At 37.7% G+C, this 24,152-nt stretch overlaps 1 protein-coding gene across 3 annotated transcripts in view; it reads right to left on the bottom strand.

The window, feature by feature from the left end:
- EGF (epidermal growth factor) overlaps positions 1-24,152 on the bottom strand; it is a 59,460-nt gene that overhangs the window by 28,768 nt on the left and 6,540 nt on the right. For 2 of the 3 annotated variants that reach the window (XR_011697890.1, XM_071555997.1), the window contains exons 2-11: positions 20,830-20,961; positions 17,104-17,303; positions 15,929-16,110; positions 11,969-12,199; positions 10,194-10,396; positions 6,773-6,898; positions 5,714-5,836; positions 3,715-3,837; positions 2,444-2,569; positions 1,335-1,471 (exon numbers count right to left, since the gene is read on the bottom strand). Coding sequence is in view for 2 of the 3 variants with exons in the window: in XM_071555997.1 (XP_071412098.1) it covers positions 1,335-1,471; positions 2,444-2,569; positions 3,715-3,837; positions 5,714-5,836; positions 6,773-6,898; positions 10,194-10,396; positions 11,969-12,199; positions 15,929-16,110; positions 17,104-17,303; positions 20,830-20,961 (1,583 nt within the window). In the remaining variant the exon portion in view is untranslated. The remainder of the gene's footprint in view (positions 1-1,334; positions 1,472-2,443; positions 2,570-3,714; positions 3,838-5,713; positions 5,837-6,772; positions 6,899-10,193; positions 10,397-11,968; positions 12,200-15,928; positions 16,111-17,103; positions 17,304-20,829; positions 20,962-24,152) is intronic. The other variant, XM_071555998.1, reaches the window with a different exon arrangement.

Genomic DNA, 24,152 nt, shown 5'->3' with positions numbered 1-24,152 from the left:
GAGTCAAAAGAAAAGTTCTCTGTTGGTGAGAAAACTAGGTTTGTGGTTTCCAAGGATGAGGAAAATAATTTGTCTTGTATTCAATACCCCAAGGAAGCTGTACACTGTATGGCAGAACCATATGAGAAACGATGCTGCAGCTTTCTTTGGAAATGATAACAGCAAAACAAATAACTTTGTTTTGATGCTAACCACGAGGCCAAAAAAACAGAGGGAGCGTGTAGCATTAAACCAGCTGGATCAATACCATGGGAGCACAAAGGGATGCTTCCTTGCCACTCAGCTCTGTGCTGAGCAGACCAGGACTTCTGCATGTCCCCTCACCTCTGTATTGCCCACCCCAATGCCATGCCGAGCTCCCACAGGATGGGAGCACAGGTGCACAACCAGTGTCACTGGCACAGCTGATTTACACTCGGCACAGCACAGAACAACTGCTAGTTCTTCAGCAGGGCCCTATTTCAGGAGCAAGTGGCAATGTTCCAGAAGTGTCTGAAATGCTCCTCCTGTAAGTGCAGGTCTGGGTTGTTTAGCTGTGTCCATCTGGGCCTTGAGATACTTCCAACAAAACTGAGTTCATTATCAACTTTCACTGTACCAACCAGTATTTCTTTGTAACATTTTACATGTTAACAAGTCTCACTATAGGAAAATACAACTATCTGCCACGGAAGGTTTAGCAAAGCATAGCTGAACTCCTATTCTTCCCAACTCTGCAGGCAAGGACTAGAGCAATAGGATGCAGCCACAAAAACAGCTCTTTCTGCAGAGAGGACTCCTGTTTCCCAATAGTTTCTTGTACATGAGGAATATATTTTGTCAAAGCAACAAATTTAGTGAGTATTAAGCAGTTTTGCTCACTAATATCAGGACATGGGAAGTAATTCTTGTTGAGATTGGTCCTACATTTAGTAGGGATTGTGGGCTTTACCTGTACAGAAAAAAAAAGATACTATTGCTTTTACTGCTACAGAGTGAAAGAACCCCCACAATATATTTCCAGAAAACAACACTGCAATCTTAATGGAGAAAACTTATCAATCACACAAAAGTTCTTTGAAATCGAAATCATGCCTAGACTGAAATTAAAAATCAAAATTCTCTGTAAATTATCATTGTCAATGTACAAAGCTTATTCAATAAGTAAGTAAAGGATGAAACTCTTCAACTAGTGTTTGTCAGCCTGTACCAGTTGTGCTCCTAGGCAGGCAACATAACAACAAACAGCACTACGTGTAATCCAGATCATTGACAGCAGAAAGGTTAAGGCACATGAAAGCTCAATCCATTTGTCCTTGCAACACTTCAAAATCCTCTCGTTTTTAATGCCTTACCTTATTTTCCACTGGGTCAGAGTCCAGTGCTAAGACTATTCCCATCTGCCAGTCAAGTAAACTTGTATAATCTGTTCCATCAAAACTGATCTGGCGGATATCTTGGCCATTTGCAAATAATAAAAATGGCTTAGGACCTGTTGATGAAAATTTGCCGTTATGTTAATTGCACTAGGTTCACAGTGATCTCTAACTTGCATTGCTGCCTACCTAGTGTTGTAAGTAAGCAATAGTAAAAGATAAAATGAGGAACAGAAGCACAAAGAAATTATGGCAATTTTCTTAATTCCACATGCCTCAGAAATTAAAGATAAAAGTGAATATAAGTTTTCAACATCAGCCTCAAAATTTTTGATAAAGGCAACAACTAGCCCCAATGTATTTCACTCTGAATGACTTAATCTCAAGTTAATCATCTCTCTGCATTTCATAGCATCATAATAAATGCCAGAACACTTGATTTTTGCATGTGAGAAGTCTTTCAAACTAAAATCAAGAAAAATGCTGTCCTCCAAAAAAATAAAGCTTTTGCTTTATTCCTGAAACAAATCACAAACTTCTCTTTCCTTCTCTCTGCTTATACCTGGCTGTTCACCAAGGTGTGCCCTTCTGTCAGAGGAAACAAAAGGGTCTGAAACCCAAATGCGCACATTGAATACCTAGGCTTTCTGGGGTCAATGGGGAAGAAGTATCTTTGTAGGGAAAGTCCTTCAATAGTCCTTCAGACTATTCCCTATCCTCTTCTCCAAAAATAGGGACCTCAGCCCCAGGTCTGTAACACTGGGCAGAAACTATGCCCACATTTATATGAAGGCACAAAATCCTGTATAGTGCAGGATGGACCTCTGTCACATGGGAGCCCAGAGAGAAATGTTGAAGCTGGATCATAGACTGAACCTTCTGTGAGGTGACTGAACCAAATACTGGTGCTTGTTCTGGCTTATTTCCAAAATAGGTTATCTTTCCTAACAACTACTACTTCCCAAGTTTCCTTCCAAGTAACCTAAACCAGTGCAAAAAGGGATCCCAGTTGTGCCATCACTTTAAAGGACTCAAAAAAGTGGTTTTGTTTTATTGGCAGAAATATGCAGGCATACCAAGACACCAACCTATGGCTGTGCAGTGCTTTCTGTCTCGCTGAAGCTTATATCCAGGATAACAAGCACACTCCCAGGAGAATGGGCTTAAAGAAGAGCATATCTGACTGCAGCCACCATTATCTGGAGATGTACAACCTTAAACAGAGCATTTGTAAAATTTTACTGTTCCGTTCTAAAAAAAAATAAAATACAACACAATCAGAGGTATAAGAGAATGATTCACTCTGCTCAGGATTACTACGGTGCAAATCATCTCAGTGATTGGTAGATTTACCAAAAGGCCTCCTGCTAAAAGCAGAAGGTGAGCGAAGTGAAAACAAATTAGTAGAAACTTGTTATGGAGTTTTTCCTGAAAATTTACAACACAAGATAGGAGGTGGGAGGATGAGACACATGAAAAGAGAGGTCTTCCATGTGTTCATTATTTCAGAGAACTCTTCTCCCATGCAAATCTCATCTCATCTACAACAGAGTAATACATTTTATCAAACTATGCACACCATGCAAAGAAACAGCAAATTAAAGCAATTCTCTTCTCAGAATTTAATCAGGCTAGGATGACAAATTGTTATTTTCTAATACAACAAACCAAGATTTCATATAAAAACAAACAATTCTTATTCTTTCTATTATATTCACAATGCCAACCTGAGCTTACTCAGTGGAGTGTCCCTAGAAAAACAGAAATAGTGACTAAATCTATGTATATAGTACAGTCCACGATACAAAATGGATTAAAAGGAAAAGGGGATTTTTTTCAAGCTGTAAGGCTGGCAGTAATGGAGCTATCTTGATGCCTGAGACTGAAAAGATACAGGTGAAAAGCTATAGTCCCCTGAATGTGGAAAATTGCTGGAATGGGGAATGACAGATTCATGAGTGTCGCAGCTTCAAGTATTCTAACGACAAAAATTCTATTTTGGGGTAAGTTAGAATGTCTCTGAACCTGGGCTGTGTAATATCAATAAATTTGTCTTCAGATTTCACCCAAGCCTTAACTTTGTACATATATTTCCCGTTATACATAAATTTTAGATGTCTCTTGCAACAAAAACCCATGACACGCCTTGATCTGTTAAAATAAAAGTCTATTAAAAAAATGAAGCTGAATATTGCTCATCTCAGCACTCAAAGCACCTGACATTCTATTGCCTTCTATCTTGTACAATCATTTACAGCTGTGCAAAATGAGTGTAAAATGCCTTCATTCACTTCTGGTTCTCAGTGCCAAGAATGATCAAAGTCTGGCATTCACTCCTGCTAGAAAAAATGTTACTTACCAGTGCATGCTTTGCCATCTGCCTTGAGTATAGATCCTTCTGGACAAAAGCAAACAGGGCCTTTAGATGTTTGAAGGCAACCATGACTACAGTCAGTGTTGTTACTTTTACAGGAAATTAGCTCTACAGTAATTTAAAGAGGAAAAAAATCTTAAATTATTATAAAAATAAATGAAATATATAAATAAAGTGTTATCTTGTGAGTACAACACATCTGCAGTCTTTCTGACATTTGTTTTGCCTTGTTTCTCTTTTTCCAAGAGTTTTTTCCACATACTCTCCTAATTATAGCATAGGAGAAAGTCAAAACTTCTGAGTCCTGAAGCCATTATATTATTAGCCTTAAATTTTCCAAAATGCTATGCAGAAGTGTTGTCAAAATATAATTCTTTCTTACCTTTCATCAAAAATAAATCAGTTTTAGAAAAATACAAGAAATTTATACTGCACAAATAAGTATAAAACACAGACTGAGGAAAAACTGCTTTCATACTACTCCAAATGTAACAGGCAGGAGAGGAACCTTCCTGAAACAAAACTATGTCTCTTACTGTCAATTTTAGAAGCTGTACAGCCAAACCATCTGAGAACCTGGCAATAGCTTTCCTTTACTTTCCATTAGAATTGTTGCAGTACCAACATTTTTTCAGTATTTCTTTTATGCAATTTCATAGGAAATGCTTCTTTCACCTTCCGTGTTGCAGTGCTCCAGCTCTTTATCCCAATTCTAGTACCATATGACAATACCAGCTGGAAGACTGGAACTAATGCAAGTTTCCCACAGCTGCTTCTTTGAATCAGCCGCATACACTGGCTTAAAAGATGCATACCTGTTGCAAATATTGCTTCTCCAGGGCAACTGCAAACTGGACTGGACTGTTCTAGCTGCTTAAGCACAGAGAATAGGGTCAAGAAACTGATCCTGAGCTCTTTCTGACCAGAGTTTGTGGCAACAGATGAAGAGCCTTGTAAATAACTTGGAGAACAAAGCATCAAAATCTCTCTCACTCTCCCCCTTTGCTCTCTCAAATTGCATAGTGGTGGTACATCTTGCCTTGTGCTGTAGCAGTTAAGGAGTTACACTGTCCGGGTTGCACCTCTAGCCTGTGTTACAAAAACTATCTCGTTTGAGCCACTCAAAACGTAGCCATATAGATTAAGTTGGTCATCCAACATACGACTGAGTTGCACAGTGTCTAAGTGTTATTTTGGACACAAAAGGATATCCCACCTCCCACTAACTTCTGGCTACAGCACTCTCACACATTTTCTGTCACAGCTGGCTGCCTTCTGCCTTCTGATTCAATATACCCGAGGTCCTGATCCTGCCATGATTGGTGTGCACTGGCACTCCTATTTGAAGCTTATACCAGTGTTTTATTTCCAAAGAAACAAGATAGAAGGACATTTGTCTATGAGTAAGTTTCACTTCAAAAGTGACTGGGAATATCCTAAGACCTAAAAACTTGGATGCTTTTCACACTTTATGTTCTAGACTTACTTTAGAAAAGCCTAATTCATTTTTAGGCTGTGTATACACATTTAATTCCATTAATGTCATACACATTAGCAATGCTATCAGCACTGATCTGAAAAGAAAAACAATGATCCTGTAAGCTGATGATTCAGAGACTGGGAGAATTCTTATGCAGGATAGTCACAGTGAGTCAAATTCAGAAACCATATTTGAAAAGATGTAACTGTTTATCCACCTGGAATGTGTCTCAGAGCCTAATGTGAGCAAAGAGGCAAAGAGGTCTCTCTAGAGACTTGACTTTTTTTTTCCTCCTGAAGTGGCCTATATGATTACTCACGTGTAACTTACACTTCCTTAAACATGATATCTGAAATTGGTTCACTCAGTTTAAGCTGATCCTACTTACATAATAAGGGATCGGAAGTGAGCAACGCAACGCACAAAACATTCAGCACTTCCAGTGTTAAATGAGGACTCTCTCCAATATGATGCTACAAGTGTTTCTGTATTACAGCCCCTTACCATGACATGTTTTCCTATCAGGCAGCAGAACAAAACCTCTCGGGCAGGTGCAGTAGTAGGAACCAGGGATGTTCACACAGCCCAAAGTACAGCCATGATTCCAGAAGCCACATTCATTAATATCTGCCAAAAGAAACACTTACTGTGTCAGAATAACATCAACCAGTGTGGAGGAATAGATTAATGAAACAAAGAAACAGTCTCCATTCATTTTACAAAACTATGTTTTTCTTAATAAATTATAAAAAAGTGAGTTTGCAGACCTCATTTAAATCAGTGTTAAAAAACTTCCAGCAAAACATACTCAGGCTGCACATGTCCAGTAGAGGTGCCTAGAGGACTTTCAAAAATACTCATTTCCATACAGATTTCAGTGCCATTTAAATCCTGTGTGCATCCAAAAAAATCACATTGAACATCTTCAGACAAAAAATCTTTTAAAAATTCTGGCTTCAACATGATTTAAGTAGATATCTCAAAATGCAGAAGTGTATTAGAATTCAAAATTCAGAAAGCAATCCTCAAATTTCCCAAGAACTGGAATGCTGCTGCTCAGGCAGGTTTGTAAATCCTATAAGCTAGAAATCTTGATCTGGTCATGCATTGAAAAAAATGCTTTAAAAAGTATTATTTTGTCTATTACTAATAGTAATTTTATATTTTTAATAAAAAAATCCAGAATAAAACATTTACAAGCTTGTTAAGAATTTCTATCTTTTTTGAAAGTAGTAATCATCTTGTGGGATTGTTTAATGTTTCACCTTTGGTGACAAATCTGTTTTCATTTTTATTTAAAAATTAAATTAGGAGACATAGACATGTCTATTTATCTGAAGCTGCTTTACCAACTCAGGCTAAGACCAAAATTTCTTACCTATGACACATTCATAGGTCTCTTTTTAGACTATTGCAGAACCTGGAAGGACACAAAACTTACATGGCACAGCTGGAATTTTTAAAACCTCATAGTGTTTTTTCATTCTCAATATAAAAAGTAAAAGAACATAAGAATTTTCTTTCATCTGATGGAATAAAGCTGAAGAGGGATTCACAAATTACCTTCACAAAACTGTTTATTTCGACTTAAAATAAAGCCACTAGAACATTTACACCGATGCATCCTTGAGTCTGGCCTGCAGATTCTTCTTCTGCACTTTTCTTTGTTCAAATCACAGATTCCTTTTTCTGGAAGACCAAATACAGTGTAAGTGTAACAAAGTTCTTACTATGTCAACCTTCATTAGAAGGATGATCAGAGACGTATTTTCTTCTCAACATCTTCTTGCTTAACCCAAGGAACTTCTTATTAATGGAAAATAACTTCTATTATTTTCTTTTGGTAAAATCAGACCAAAAGATCACTGCAAAAATAAAGTACTTGGAAGAGAGAGTAGGTCTGTGCAAACGCCCATTTCCAGCTCTGTGTCAGCACATGCAGATCTAGAGAGAGGCTGAAGTAAGGGATGGGTTGGCTTGGGTTCATACCTATAGTGACTATGAAAGAGAAAACTGCATAGCAGGATTCATACACCACCAGTCCTGCACATTTTACTCTGTTTTACCGAGTATATTTTACTCTGTAAAACACTCAGAAATAAGAGAGTGACAGACAGAGTGTACACATGCAAAATAAGAGAGAGAGGAGAGATTTTTAAAAGACAGCATATGAAGACTGAGAATTATTATCACATTATAACTCACATTATTTAACAAAAAGAATGGCTAGACAGATCATAATGACCGTATGTCTCATTTGGACAAAATGTAGTAACTTAGTCTAGAGAATCCTTGTACTGGAGTGGATCTGTGAGAAATATAAATGTTATAAATGCTGAACTTAGATTTAAAACTCAGAATCTTTCTGATGTCCAAGAAGATATGCTCAAAGTTTCTTCAAAGGAAGCAGAAAAGAAGTACCCAAGAGATCCTCATAAGCCTCTCTACTTCTGCTTCACAGGAAAAGCTGCTCAAGTATACTTTTTGATGTGAAAGAAATGTACTGAATACCATTATAGTGTTAGAAAAGATACCTTAAAGAATTCCAGAGGCAATCTTTAAGTTTTTAAGACATTAGGATATTATATGAGCCATTAATAAAAGTGTGACACTGCTATACTAAAGTTCTGTGGGTTACAGCAAATCCATAGCTGAATTAATGCTCTTTATTTCCCAGTCCATGGAAGTTGTTTGAAAGAGAAAGGGAAGAGAGGACATGAGGAATTTTAAGTAGCAAAGTTAATAATTCAAATTGCAGTAAAAAAAATCAAATCATGACAGTTGCACACTTCCCATCAGTTCCCCTTTCATCTGAAGGAACACACTAGTTATCTGCTTTAAAAAGGGCTTGATAATTCACAGCTGACACTACATTGCAGCATATGTCTCTTAGCTTGTACAGAGCATCCAATTAGTCTAGGTATGCTTTTATCTCCAGGTTTCTCTGTTGTAAGATCAGCTATAAATCTCATTTGAACTCCAGGCTCATTAGTCCTCCTTTCATCCCCTTTCTTGCACTGGATAAGCCAAGCAATGTACATACAAAGTCCAAAAGGTTCATTTGGATTCAGTCTATTAAGCCTCTTCCTACTCCATCACTTCCCAGACATCTTTACAAGTTATTTAGAATTTAAAGAAGGGCTTATGGTTGACAACACTTACTGTCATACAAAAAATCACTAAACATATGGGAAATATAGGGGTATATACTGCAAGGCATTTGAAAACACTGGTATACATATTTTACATATATATTTATATATATATGTGTGTGTGTGTGTGTGTGTTTGTTTCATATTTTAATAACAGTGAGGAAAGCCTTTTTCCAGTGGAAAGATAAGTATCAGAAAGGACAATGCACTGCTGGAAGAAGTGGAGTTAATCTTCTGAGAGAAGAATAAAAGCTAAGTGCCCATAGTCAATGAAAATTTTCATTAAAATTATGCTGCACATTCTTGTGGAGAGGACATGTAACACAACAGACAATCCCTGAGGTTCAAGACACCACTAGCATGAACTACCTTTCTCAGTCACTGTGTCTTCCTCTCCATCTTCATGTGTAGGTAAGCATTGTGACAAATACCCGAGGAGACCTCATAAGACCTTTTGAATCTCAGTGTAACAACCCTGAGATATGTGGACATGCCACTGTCTGCACCACAAACATATCCTACCCTAGTTACTCTCTGTGAGAGTACCAAATGTGTCAGTCAAAGAAAGTGCTTCCATTTGCCAGGATGACTGTTTTCCTCAGTAAGCACACCATAGGATATTGTGTCTGAATAGACACTCCCCCTTCTTATAAGTGTAAGCTTGATTTCCATGAACACCCGGTCTTCTGCATCACAACAGCTTTTTGCACTAAAACCAAAGCATTTGAATGGGAAAGTTTCTTTGAAGATTTTGATTTTTCCACTCAGATCAGTCTTCAGAAAGGTACCATATGAAGCTGTTGGGTGGCATGCAGAAAGACAAAGCCTATTTTACAGTAGATATTTAGAAATAGTTCAGGAGAGATATTTACAGTAACATTTTTGCTCAAACAAACACTACATTCTCCCCATGTCTTTATATCACTTATAACTCTGGGAACCCCTGGGAACCCATTGCCATTCTTCCCTTTGGAGTCCTGCAACCATTGCTCAACACAGAAATGCCTTTATCCTGTTCTTTGGTTGTTCTTATCCAAGCAAAACTGGTGACAAAAGCTATTTAATTAAAGCAAGAATGCTCTGTCTGCTTTCCAGAGACCAGAAAAAGGGATGTTATTTCCCTTGGACATCACCCACTTCCTCCTGCCTCAGCAGGAATCCTCAAGGAGGGTGAGCTATTGATAGTCAACTACCTCCATTTTTGGATCCACAGTGAAAGGCAGCAAGATGACCAACTCAGACTGCGGGGTGCAACTGATATCAATTAAAGAGACTTGATGCTCTTATTCCATAGCTATTATGGCAGCTTCAAGTCTTTCTAAGACAGGCTGACTCTTAATTGAGCCATTTCACAGCAAAGCTGAGACACCCACAGTATCATTTGTAGGACATAGTTTGTGCTAAAGTCGTTCCATGCCGTAATAATCAGAGGTATTTAGATGCACATTAGACTAAAACTTCCAGAATGAAGCAGACATTTGATGAAGATAACGTAGATGGAGAATTAAAAAGCTGTATGCTTTGTGCATTTAGCAGGAAATGGTAAAAACATCTTTGTATAAACTAAGTAATGAGAAGAAGAAAGTCACATTTATCTACATGTGTGTTTAGATCAATGAAATAAGCAGTTGATGTTTGGCACACCTCTAGCCTGATGCTTAGCTCAATTTACAGACACAAGTAGAACTGTGGATCACTGAAATTAAAGGAAACTTTGTCGTTAACTTCACTGAGTCCTGGAATTTTGCCAAAGAAAAATATTACTGTAGAGAATCAGAGTGCATGGCATTATTATTTTCACACATACAACTGTACCATTACATTTTACTTACCCAAATCCTGAGAAACAGTTCTTGCGCCTGGTTGTTTAAATGGATGTACTATTTTTATCTCCACTGGTGGAAAAAATGATGGCTTCAGGCTAATTGTGACCACAACTTTTCCAGTGTATTTGTTGGCTCTCCATATCATGCCAGATTTCAACTCTGAGTAGTACAGGTGCTCAGCAAAGAGAGACATACCAAGCAATTGATGTCTACAAGAGTAGATAAAACAAAGTGGCACATTACCTGATCCCCATATATTTACTCACCTGAACATTTTCTGAGCACCTAGCTCAGTCAGTTTCAATGTAAATAACTTTTCTTTGTATTCTTATACATAGATTGTGTGTGTGTGTGTGTAATGTGTGTACATATATACAGTATTATCTTCTACATATGAGAATCAGATGAGGTTTGGGGATATTACAAAAATAATTCAGTGCTAATAATCCTGTAAATTTGCAAGAAATAAACACAAAATGGATAACATACATTTCTCACAAGTTTTACGAACTATTGTTCAGGACTGACTCAATTGGAAGAGAAAGCTTGGGTAGCATCCTGCTTCTGGTGATCCCAGCAACTAAAATAGACACTGGCTTTGTTGCAGGATGTAGGTCAGCTAAATTCCACCATTTCCCAATATCCAGTGCCTGCTCTGACAATCCTGACTGTCCAAGGAAATCAAGGTGGAAATGAAGATATAGGAGTAGGGCATTCCTAAAATCCGTCTTCTGCTGCTTCTCCTACTGCTGGAATGTAGTTTTCATTACCTGATCAGTTATAACAGCTAGCAGGAACAACAAAAGGGCCCAGTTTTAAATAAAAGAAAGCAGAAAAGATACTGAAAGAAGTAATTTTATCTTCCACTTTCCAGCATGTAATCCAGGTGGAAAACAGAATCCGCACCATCCAGGCTAAAGGGAAAGTGTTGATGCCCTAGTGAACAGTAGCCAATTCGACAGAGAGGGGAGAAGGGGAAAAGGGTAAGAAAAAATCCAGTGTGATGGCTGGCAGTGTAGGGAGAAACCAGCTTTGTGTTCATCATATGCAAATGGCATGCAGCATATTTAAAACAGCAGGCCAGTGAAATCCAGCCATACTGACAGACGCTGCAGTGACACAGGGTAACCTTTTCCCAAGCACCTCACTGAACACATGACCAGCACAGAGCATCTATATCCCTGCACAGCACAAAGGCCAGAAGCACATTGGTCTAACAGCCCTCTCAGGAGCCATGCTGAGCCCTGGCATTGGGGATCAGAGGCAGACAATTCTCTTGCACAAGACAGTTTTCAATACATCTGCTGTTGCTTGCTGGAGAGTCTGAGCACAGAGCTGAGCCTCCCCACCCAGCAGCTGAGAATGACAACAGGCTTAGAGGAGGCAGGGAAAAGGCCTGATCTAGTTCAGTCTCCTGAGCACAGCTCAGACACCTGAGCTTACCCACTGTAACCTTGGATAAATCATTTAATCTCTGCTTTTGACTCCTCTAGCTGCAGAAAAAGGCCACTGATAAACACTTGGACAGGATTTCTAAGGAGTTAGTTATCATTTGCTCAAAGCTTGGAAGACGGAGAGTACTGAGTGGCAGTATTATCTTTACAATAGTGATATTTTTCCATTTCCCTGTCACTAATTTTAGATTTACAGTTTCAGGCTATTTGCACTACACTTCATACTCCTCATGTTATGAACTAACAATGAAAGGGAGAACGAGGAAGAGACCTTAATGGCATCCCTGAAATGAGTGGTTTATTTCCGGCAAGCTGAGGAAAACTCACCGGAGAGAATTTTTGAGCAAGCGAACAGCTCCACCATCATAATTGCATGATCCAATATGGGAAATCTCTTTCTGGGGGTTGTGTTGGATCCAGTAGAGTCTTGTGTCAACCAAATCTAGTGAGATGGCCTTTATTTTTTCTGTGGTTCTTAAAATGTTTATTGTATCACTTCCACCGATGAACACTTGGTGTATGCTGGAAATTGTACCATCTGAAGACCAAAATAAAAGCCTGGAGGCAAGAACAGGCATGTTAAGAAAACAAAACAAAAAACCACAAAAGCCCACAATAAACAAATCTACATTTTCTACATTTACAAAACAACATCCCTGCTATACACTCCATGTTTAGTTCTGGATACAAAATTTCTCAGTATGGTACTAGAGCTACTAGTACTACTAGAATTCTCTCATGTAGGTCAAGCAGGAATCAGCCCAGCTTAACCACAAAGCGCTATTGTCTGCCTCGGCTTTGTTCAACCATGCAGTCACACAAGGAAACTGTAATATCCTTTCAAATCTATGGGGAACACCTGCAAACTTGAGGAAAGGCAGATATTTAAGGCACATCTGCATTGCTCTTTGCCTCTGGGAAGGTATCTCCAGAATTTCTGCTTGAACACACCATTTAAGCTCTTAACTTAAAAACACCATTTCTATTGTTGCCCTTATTTTTATCTTCCTGCTGGTTATAGCAACCAGATTATGCTGTTATTAAATTAAGACACAGGCAAAATACAGCTCCAATACTCAAACCAGTTATGCACTGAAGCTAATTGTATGTCAAGATATTCATGGATCAGAACCCAGATTGACTGATGTGATTAAGGGTAACAGCAGCTCTTCCAAAATAGCAAGTTATTCCTAATTCATGTGTATTTTATTTTTTAATGTTTGGGTTTAGATTCTTTCCTTGGGTTTCTTATGGACAAAAATTCCAAGAAACATAATTGTTTTGACCTATCATCAGAACACTTCAGGATTTATATGTACAAAACAATGTAGCATAAAATCACCTTTACTGCACTTATGTTAACAATTTTTTTAAGACCCCAAATGTATTCGATCTCATTGGCAAGGGGCTATACCAAGCCAGTAGAAAGAATTAGCCTCTGCCTCACAGTTTTTCCTCACTGTTACACAGTCTGTAGTAATGACAGGTATTAGTTTATAGGTGAAAACATGTTTCCAGAAGGACAGTCCAATTTTGTTATGCCATTTTAAAGGTTATTAATATTTGCTTCCATTTCTCTAGCACCTGTTGTTTAAGAACTGTCTCTACTCTGAAAGTTAGGACAAACATGAGGATTCACTTTTTACATATAAGGGAAACCAAGAAAGCAAGATACAATCTCTATGCATGGGTTTTGCAAATCAGTGTAGGGATAGGATATGTTATGAACAAATAAAAAGACAGAAGAAAAGATTACAAAACACTTGAGTAATTTTCAGTCTTTATTGCATTTGCCCTCTATTTTTCTTTAGACTTAATCCCTAATTTTTGTCATTTCTAAACACCATTGAAAATGTAAAGCAATCTACAGCAATAGTTATATTATTGCTCCTAAAAACATCCTATCACTGCTAATATCCAGACATATATTTCAAGAAAAACTCTCTTATTAGGGTATAACATTGACCTTCATTGCTTAAGAGTTGCACATGTTTGGAGAAAAACATTGTTAATATCAGATTTAGTCCATGTTTATTCCTGTGCATGTAAACATACTGGGCATTTTCTTTCCATTCACAGTAAAAATAGAGCCTTCAGTAGTTTTCATACAAGCAAATTGCCAAAAGGCATAAAAAGTATATTACCATTCTTGGAGTCTACTTCCCTTATAGTTTGTTACTGGCTTATTGGCCTCCTTGTAAGCACGTGAGTACAGTACTTATACAAGGACAAGCACACCCAGGTGAATATCCACACTTGAGTCTCCCCACACTTTCACATACATTCAACAGATACATCCCTATAATGTTATTTGTAACATGTGTTTCAATTACATTTGAGAGTGGGTTTGAGGAGTTGTGAATATTTCCAAGAGGGATAAATGCTACATTAAAAAGTAAATCAGAGGGAAAAAAATACACAGGCTGATGTCCAGGCCTTAAACCCCACTCAAATGGCAAGACTCTGAAGAATATTAGCAATGCTACTATTATCAGAAGATTTTTTTCATGTACAAATGTGGTGGCCTTAATATTAAAATAGTTTCACGTATTGATGAGCAAATTCAATGCAAATCAAAAGTGGCAGCAAAAACATGCTTTTGCTGCACAGAACAGAATCATCTCAAAGTCTCCTCAAAACCTTTATATTTGCAACTTCAATGTAAAGAGAAATTAGCATGGAGAGACCGCTGTGATGATTCATGCTGATAACCCTTAAGAACCCAGGACTCATGTGGGCATGGTTCTCAATGCAAATGACTTGAAGCTGAAAGGAGCATCTTTATGAGAGCCAAACTACTAGTGATTCTAAGTAGAAACAGTAGATTCAGAACCAATATTCAGAGCATCTGATAAACAGACAAGTGAAACAGGAGCAAAACTGTAAGTTTAGACTCTTTTTTTTTCAGAAAACATACTGATTTATATTCTAAATGTGCCAGGTTTGGAGTGCAATTTATAGGCATCATTCCCCTTGCTTCTCCAGCACTGCTTTACTGCACAGAAACTTTGCTATCTTTGAGAAAGGACCAACAACGCCTCTTTTCCCTCATCTCCTATCAGCGATACAATTTTCCCCAATGACCAAGAAGTATAGACTCTGCATTAGACCTTGGTGGGCTTTTCACACACATTTGTAGTTATCTCTTATATGTTTATCAAGCTTTTGCCCTTGTTTGTCAAAGTTCAAGGAGGTATTGGACTATAGATGATACACTGGGCACAGACTAGCCCAGCAGCCATGCATCTCATGGGCACCAGTGATGCATCCAGGAGCAGTCAAGTGTTACAGGGCCCTGGGCGTGGTGATAAAGGTCTCTGCACTGCAGGCAGTATTTTCATCAAGACTTTTTGCAAGAACATGTTGTGACAGAACAAGGGAGAATGACTTTAAACTGAAGGAAAGTAGATTTAGATTGAATATTTAGGAAGAAATTCTTTACTCAGTGGATGATGAGGAACCGGAACATGTTGCCCAGAGAAGCTGTGGATGCCCCATCCTGGAAGTATTCAAGACCAAGTTGGATGGGACTTTGATTAGTCTGCTCTAGTGGAAGGTTCCTTGCCTATGGCAGGTGGATTGAACTAGATGATTTTTTTCATCCCCTTCCAATCCATTTCTATGATTCCATTGTCCTGGGTTTAGTTAAGCCTAGATTTAGGCTTTGATTTTTAGACCAGGCCTTGAATGATTAGCTGACAGCTGATTCTACTGGCCAGTGGTATTCCATACCATATTCTGACATCATCTCAAGTATAAAGGAATGGGGAGGAGGAGCTTCTGTCTCTTTCTGATCATGTCTGCAGTACTAGGAGGACGTGCTGCTGCTGTTCTGCTGAGATTAGGTCTCACTGCCACCCCACCACTATGTTATCTTGAGAAGTAAACATTTTGTTGTCAGTTTTTCTCCTCTCTTGCTGAGTGTCTCTTGGGAGGTGTCTTTTGGGGTGTTTTGTGTCTGGGGTAGTGGAGTCTGTATTATTGGGTAGGCGACTAAGTGTGGACTTATTGTTGTTTGTTCTTACATTTATATATATGTGTTATATTATAGTTTGCTTTTAATTTTCCCTTTTTCGTGTAAATATATATCCCAGTTTCTGTTTCAAGTTTAAGTTTCCAAGTCTTTTTCCCTTTTTCCTTGGCAGTGGGAGGAGAGAGGCTACACTGCTTTAGTTGAATACTTGGTATTTTGCCAAGCTTTCAAACCAAAACATCATGAAACCACAATCATAGTATTTTACATATTTGGAGTCCATTTCAATGAAATTACTGATTCATTTAAAATACCTTTGTTCAGCATCAATGGCAATCCTTGTGAGATGACTAACACCTCTTAGAAGAACTCTGCGTTTCTTCCCATTCATGTCTGTTGCTTCTATTGTTCCTTTCTGTCTATTGGCCCAAAGAATGTCTTGATTTATCCAGTCAATAGCAAATCCTGAAATGCCTTTGTCTATATAACACAGTCTCTGTAAACAAAAACAAACAAACAAACAAACAAAAAGAGTTAGTTGACAAGTGGCATTCTAATGATTACTCCTAACTTGCCTTTCATAACAGGGAAGAGAATGTCAGACCAAAACTTTCTGTTTCATTCCTTTGCCTGCTTCATTTCCTGTCAGACCTGTAGCTATTTCTTTTTCTTATTCTTTCATCACTTCCATTTGATCTTTGTACTTACACATACTCCCTCTGAACTGAATGACTGAACTCCTGCAGAAGGAGAAACTGTTTTGCACAAGACTAATCTTTTAGCTACTATATTTTGCATTTGACACACTATGAAGCACCCAAACCTGTGCTCTTACAGATGCAAGATTCCTAACAGACTGCTGCTGGTATCTGATCCTTAAAAATCAGTGAAAATACATCAGTGAAGACTCCTCATGGGTACATGAACACCAGCAATCTCTCTCAAACTAAACAAGGCCCTTATAGCATTAAAGTTCAGCCACAGCAGACTGTCTGCCCTTCTTAATCAGCCAGATGCAATGAACTGCACAGCCTTTCTGGAACAAAGGATGAAGTGCTAAAAGAAGCATTTACGCAACCATAGAAACCAGTAAAAGGTTTGAGAAAGAAAATTAGTAGGAATTGAAGCACATTCTTCTCATAGCTTTTATGTCAGCTTGTGTTACCATAATCTGGAACTCAAAGTTCCATAATGCCAGAGATTAATTTAAAACTGATAGAAACATTAATGTCTACAAAGCTTTAGCCCGTCTGAATTTCCCCTCCTTCATTCTTAACTCTCCTTCACTTGATCCACAGAAAATACTGAATGTACTAAATGTGAATGCCAGTAAAACAGCCTAGGCTCTGGATCAGAAGTATTACAACAGCAAAAATAAAGTGCTAATCAATGGACACTAAAGGCAGAATTGTACCTAAAGAGCAGATGGTTTCCATAGAGGGTTTTCCACCCATTAACTTGGAGAATTTCAGAGAACTGAGTACTCTACCTCTCGTTTTGTGCCATTCAGGTGAATTCTTTGAAGTAGTCTCCTTTCAGAGTCTACCCAATACACTTTCTCTTCTATATAATGAAAATCCGTAAGCGTTGATGGACCAGTATCAGCAACCAATCTTTCATGATTGGTCCCTTCAGTGTCAATTCTAAAGATGGCATTTCCATGACTAAAAAGTAGGAATGGTGCAGGGTCTGGTATGGAGAAAACAAAAAGAGACAAATTAATTGATAAGAATTGCATTTTTGCTGCATTAAGTTCTCACCAGTAATACACTACTCAGAGAGAAACTTCAGGATCAAACTATCTCATATATTTTGATAATAACTTTCTAGGTGTGTCACAAAGAACCAATAAGGTAAAAATGCAGTGGTTCTTTCACATTTAATGCTGAAAATTAGGTAAAAAATCTCAGTTAGGAAACTGACACTGCAATGGTTGTTACTCCTAATCCCAAATCCTACAGCTTAGTCAGAGGTCAGAACAACCACTACATACTTGCCAGCTGGGGCTGGAAGAATTTTATCATGGATGAGTCTCAAAGTGGAAGACCACTTCAAACTACTGTGCTATAGCAAGATTTTATCACACAGAGGTGGCCTGGAGTCTCACTTTAGCTATCCAAAAAGGGTAATTAAAGATCCCAAGACAAGGCAAAGGAAGAAGCTAGAGACTGTGGAGATTTCTTTTGCTGCACAGGAGTGAAGGAAAACAATAGACCTGTACTTAAAACTCCTACAGCTCAACAGCATCAACTTCTTCCAGACAAAAACTGTATTCATACTGAGTGAAGGCTAAGAATGTATTAGTAACTTAACATAAAATATGTTAAAACAAAAGATGCCCCAATTATTCTACAAACCCTCAAACACCAATTAAAGTTCAAAGTGATGAGCAACTAGGGTGGTCCCAATACCCTTGATGTATCCTTAAGCTAGTTGATATGTATAGAAATACAATTAGTAGGCCATAATAATTAGTGCTGCTATTTACACTACTCCAGTTTTGTCAAGTCCTTAGTTATTTGTAAGGTAACACCACAGAGCAGGGTTAAGGTTGCCCAAGGAACATTAATGCATTTTCAAACCACAAGGTTTTTTCATCTAGGAAATTGAATATTATGGATGTTTGCAAAGTGTGTGGCAGAGGAAAGGAGCTTTAATGTTGGCAGAAACCTTTTAGCCTTCATTTCAAAGAGAAACATGGGTTTGTTGTTTTTTGGTTGGTTTATGTGTATATATATATATGTGTATATATATATAAATATATATATATAAATATATATATATGTGTATATATATACACACACACATACATATTTGGGAGTATCAAATCTAGTCTTTAATTTGCCACTAAAAAACATTCAAAGAATAAATTCCATTGTGGTAGTAATGGCAGATCTATAACATGGTTGCCTAAACAACAGATCATGGCATACAAGTAGTGGTCTGAACAAGAGACTTTGAAATGCAATTATTGATGTAGATACAACCGAATTACAGCTTTCAAGTCTGTGTAATCACTTGATGAATTAAACTTTCTACAATGTAGAAGTAACTCTCCATTTATCCAGGATGGATGTCATCAAAGATGTGCTATCACCAGTTTTCTTGCAACAAACTTTGGAAAATTAAACTGCTTTTATCGACAAGGTTCACATCTATTTTAATTAAATATCTTTACTATTATCATGAAGCCCAAGGATTTAAACTCAACAAGCAGAACTTCCACAAATTTTAGACAGATGTTCTGCCTTCATCATCGCCTTCATCATAGTTGCAAGGTTGTTTGATTCAACTCCTTTCAAAGCAGAGGAATTTTGATTTCCTCATGGGAAGAAAGTTCTGACGAGTACTCAGGTTGTAATTTTCTTTCATCCACAGGGAAGATGATCAGCATATTGTTTCTATACTAACAGCCTGGTTTGTATCTCAAGTTTTAAAGCTATCACCCAATTTTAGCAACTGCTTCTAGGATTTTAATGACTCCCTTCTTCTGCTGCTATTTGCACTGAGCAATACCCTGTGAGCATATTTGAATTATGAAGACTTGCTTCACGTAAATGGTCAATGAATGGTGAAGCATGGTAAGGTTGAATTATCTAGGGAATTTGACAGCTGTACTGCCTGCATTTTTGTCATTCAGTTGACCAAGAGCATTTACACCTTTGGTTTTCTCCTTTCCATTCTCTGAATTTCCTATCAGGTGCCTGTGAATGAGGACTGTAGGTGGAACAGGAACTGATTTTTTTTTTAATTGCAGAGGCACCTGTCAGATTTAGAACTTCATTTTTTCAAGGACTTAATGACCAGATAATTTCTACACTAAAGAGCCACCTGTCTTGAAAACATGAGGGTATTTCAGCTGGTGTATTCCCCAGAAGGGTTTATACCTAGCATAAGGACTCCTCATCCATTATGGTAGTTCCATCAGTCACTTTCTACAGTTGCTATAAACATTAGTAATAATATGTTAAAAAGTTGAAGTCCTCCAATATGAAGGACTTGTCCTTTGAAAGATACCTGTGCACAAATAGCACAGTTAACAAACATGTTTGTTTTCACTTCAGAAGTGAAGAGTTCACAAAAGATCTGATATTTTTAAAAAGGAAATTTCTCTTTAATGGACTAGAGATGCTTAGGCAGGACTATAAAAAATCTAGTTTGAGTCTTTGTGAGTCACACATAGCTGATAATTATGATGATTCTAGGGGCTGACTGAAGTAATTGTGTTGGTGGCAATTTGGGAGCTATACAGAATACTTTTGGTTATGTTCATGGTCCCGAAGGCTACATGAACAGGGACTCAAGTCCATCTCCTACTTCTCAGACCAGAAATATGCCTTATGACATTCCATCTCTGCAGTAGCAAGAATCACAGGTAAATATTAGTGAAAAAAAGAAAACCTTAGACTCTAGATCAGAAGGGAGCTGTGGCATATTCCACACATGAACCAAAGCCAGGCATTCAGGAAAACAAAGTAGAGAGATGAGAGGAGAACTTCAGAGTAGTCCCACCACATTATATTGATGAGTTAAGCCAATCAATAAAACATAGCTAGATTTTTTTACCAGGGGTAACATCAGTTGAGGACAAAAATGAAGGTTATTTAAAGGCCATAACTGTGAATATTTTCCTCTTAGGAGAGCTAAAAACTTTGAAATATAAATGCATCTTCCACATTTAAAAATAAATTTATACACTCAGGAAGGAGCAAGGGAGAGAAATAACTCACAGTAGCACTAATGTTTTCTAAGACACTGCCAATGGATGAAACCAAAATTAAGGACTTCCTGCTTACAACTTCATAGCACTGTCACTAAACATACTGGAAAGACATCAAAGCAAAGGCAAAGATAGCAAAACCTTGTGTACTGCCACATCTTCCCAGAAGTAGTAAGTACGGGATAAGAGACTTTGCAGTTCTGAGCATGCAGAGAAGGCTAAACAGAAAGTAATTATTTAGTTTTATTTGTTTGTTTTCATATTTTCATTTATCTTTCCACCACCATACTTTCCATTCTTCACCATCACTCTTCTGTGGCACTTACTGTTGGCCTTACCACTTACCCACAGAGTAGAAGAAGCAGTTTTTTTGCCAATGAACAGCACCTCAGTCAGTATCCAGTAGGGACCAGCAGGCATGGCTCATTTTGAAAAATAATGCTAATTAAATCTCTAAAGCTCTTTTTCAGTGATCAAAAAGTAAAATGACCTTACCATTCACATAGCAAGACCGTTTGTCAATATCCAAAGAGTAGCCAGGTAAGCAGGAGCAGATGTAGGATCCTGGAATATTGATACAGGTTTGGCCACAGGTTCCCAAACCACCTTCAAGGCACTCATCGATATCTGAAACAGGTATTTGAAAAAGATCAGGAAAATTAAGCTAGCAAAAGCAGCATGAGTAAGGAGAAAGAATACCTTTGACATAGTTATCTAATAATAAATTGGTCACAAAATTTAATATTCTGTCATTAAAAAAATGAGATGAGGATGGCTGTATTCCACCATGCATTGGTTTCAGGATTATTGTTTTGTCCATTGTCATACTCACAGTGATTTTGGAGGGTGTTGGGGGTTTTTTTGTTGTTTTCTTTGACTGTCCAGGGAAATCACCCTTCTCTCTGATGGCTGGAAACTCTGGTCTCTAATTGCCCAAACACAGGGAACACACTTGTCTTGATTTGTGTTATTATTTGCTATGCAAATGCTGCTTGCAGCTGCTTCCTTCTATCTTTATCCCTTTATCAACAATAATAATTTTGCCAACAAATTAACAGACTTTGCAAAGCAACAAACAGACTGCCACAGCACTTGAGTTCAATGTTGAGCTCATTTTGGTTTGAGTCAAATCTCAAACACACACACAAAACACTGAAACTCCCACTGTATTCTGACAGCAACCAACCCAAACCAAAGCAACAAGCAAACTAATTAGAAACTTGGCTTTTAACAGGCAGATTAAGCTAGATCCTTCAGAAATTAAAAGATATTTGATGTATTTATGGTGTTTTATCAGGGTTGAGGCAGTAACTATTAATTAAGTCCTAAATTAAGAAATTTATTTTTAATAAAAAGTATTACCACTAAGGAGCACTGAGGGGGAAAGAACACTAAGGGGAAAAGAAATTAATCCATGGCAGTACCATGGATAATTGTCCCACAAAACAGAGATAAATTTGAGTGCCTGCTGAAAACAAATGCATCTGATAGAAACTTCCCAAGATACTTGACATCTGGCAGCACAATATGTTGGTGTATTTCTTGTATACTTTCTTTCTTCAGCTACTGTGAAGGTTGCTCTAAGGAGCAGCTTTTTTCTTCCCTAAGTTCTATTAGATATCAGTGGCTTTTGTTCTGGGTTTTATCATCTGACTTTGCACATGCAGGAATAAAGGAATCAACACATTTTGTTTTAGAGAGACACCTTTGATTAAGTCACCAAGGGACATTGATTCATAAGCAGAACTAGGTCTGTGAGTGCTATATGAGGATTCCCTTAGTTTAAAGAAGGGCAGAAATGGCACCTTAACTACAATGAACAGAAATTAAGCCACTCATCAACGACGCAAGAAAATTTCTTAGTAACTTAGGGAGAACTAAGCAACCAGATCTGATATTGCATGGTTTTGGGGACCTGTATCCTTTAACTACTTTAAGAAACTATATCTAGCAGAAGTGTTTAGGAGTTTCTTCTGTGTCAGGTATCAAAGTTGTTCAAAAAGAATGTCAAGACTTTGTAGTCATTTAATGTGTCTGAACAGACTAGGGAAAGTTTCATATTGTTTTGAGTTTTCCCACAACTTTATGTTCCAAATAGCAGATGAACTAATTTGACAATGTATGAAACGTAATCAGAGCACATGCAACTGATTTCGATTTAACAAATTACAAAGATAAAACAGAAGAATTTTAAGCAATGTAATTTCACAAAGTATTCTAACACACAATTTTCTTCAATCAATCAGCTTTCAGGAGCGTATTTTCCCCTCAAGTACTAGGATTGTACATTCCATTCTCCACAGCATTAAAGGAGTAACTCCTCCAAATCCACTCTCAAAAAGTCTGACTGCCTTAGAAGTGTTAATGGGCTACAGAAACTGTGAGGTCCAGGTCATCATTTTAAAACTAGATACTCCTGGCTAACATTGCCTGGATATTATTAACACTAAAGGGCTCTTTCATAGCCCATATGGGAGGGCTTTAGTGATCCCAGCTCATTGTCCAGGTGCTGTCAGTGTCAGATATGAAAACTGTTTGTTTCACTCTGTCTGAGCTCCAGTTTTCCAGTCAAGTACCTGACTGACTAAGCTGTACCTGATCTAGTCACCAGTACTGCAGCAGGGGCAAGACTGTGTTGATAAAGACTACAATGTAGTTTCTGTTAGTCAATATACTTCTATGACAATAGGAGCTTTTAAATGAACTTGATGTTATTCCTCTGTGCACATCACAAATATGGGTGATAGAGACAACTGTGTAGATGTGAGATTGCTAAAGAGAGAGGTTGTTTGATTAAGCAATGTGAAGCACTGCTGAGCTATTATTCAATCACAATAAAGAGTACATTAAATAAGACTGAAAAAGACAGACTTGACCTACAGATTGTATATGGAACTGCTTTCTCTGAGAAGGATCTGTGTTCATACTGGACAGAAAGCTGACCATTAACATGGGCAAGAAAATTTGAATCACAACACATATAAGCACAGGAAAAATTATTGACTGTGGGGGAGAAAATTTACTTCTGTATATGGAAGTGCTCAGACTCTATTGGCATGCTGTTTGTATTTCTCAGATATACGTTATTAAAGGACCCCAAAAAATTAGAAGGTGTGTACAAAAATGACAAAAAACCTGATTTGAAGGTGAAGAAAAGTGTCTTTCTGTGAGACACTTAAAGAGCTCAGAACGCTTAGAATATCAGAAAGAAATTTGGAAGAAGGATAAATTACCATAAATAAATATCTTCACAAAAAAATTCTAAAGGATAATATAATCTTTTTAGGAACAATTTAACAAGGACTGATGGCTCATAACTGAAACCAGGGAATTTAAATTTAGACATTAAATTCACATTTTAACGAGAAGAGTGATTCACTAAGGGAACTAGCTACCAAGGAAAACTCTGAAGGCATGGAAAACATCACAGGATATTCTGAAGTCAGGATCAGACTGAGAAGACATTCTTTAACCAAGCACAGTGTTACTGAGCTACATACCAAGGTATCAGAACAATGACCTTTTATTTACAAGATGGATTTTCCTGCTTTATATGAGTTTACAAAACTGACACTCCAAGAAAAAGCATGTTCACTGATCTGGCTACAAGAATTTACACTGTCTCCCCAGTAATTGTCCTTGAAGAGAAGATTTCAAGGTTATCAACCTGTCCAATTTCATCATTACCAAAACTCACATAATAAAGCAAATACTACACATACTGAAAAGCAAGCCATCCCTCCAGCTGAAGAACAGCTATCATGGAAGAATAACAGCTCAATAGAAAACATGGGGCATGGTAGCAGGCCAGTCACCAG

This window comes from Pithys albifrons, chromosome 5 (genome assembly GCF_047495875.1).
Source record: "Pithys albifrons albifrons isolate INPA30051 chromosome 5, PitAlb_v1, whole genome shotgun sequence".
NCBI lineage: Eukaryota > Metazoa > Chordata > Aves > Passeriformes > Thamnophilidae > Pithys > Pithys albifrons.
Note: the sequence above shows the minus strand (reverse complement) of the source record. Positions and strands in the feature narration are given on the sequence as shown.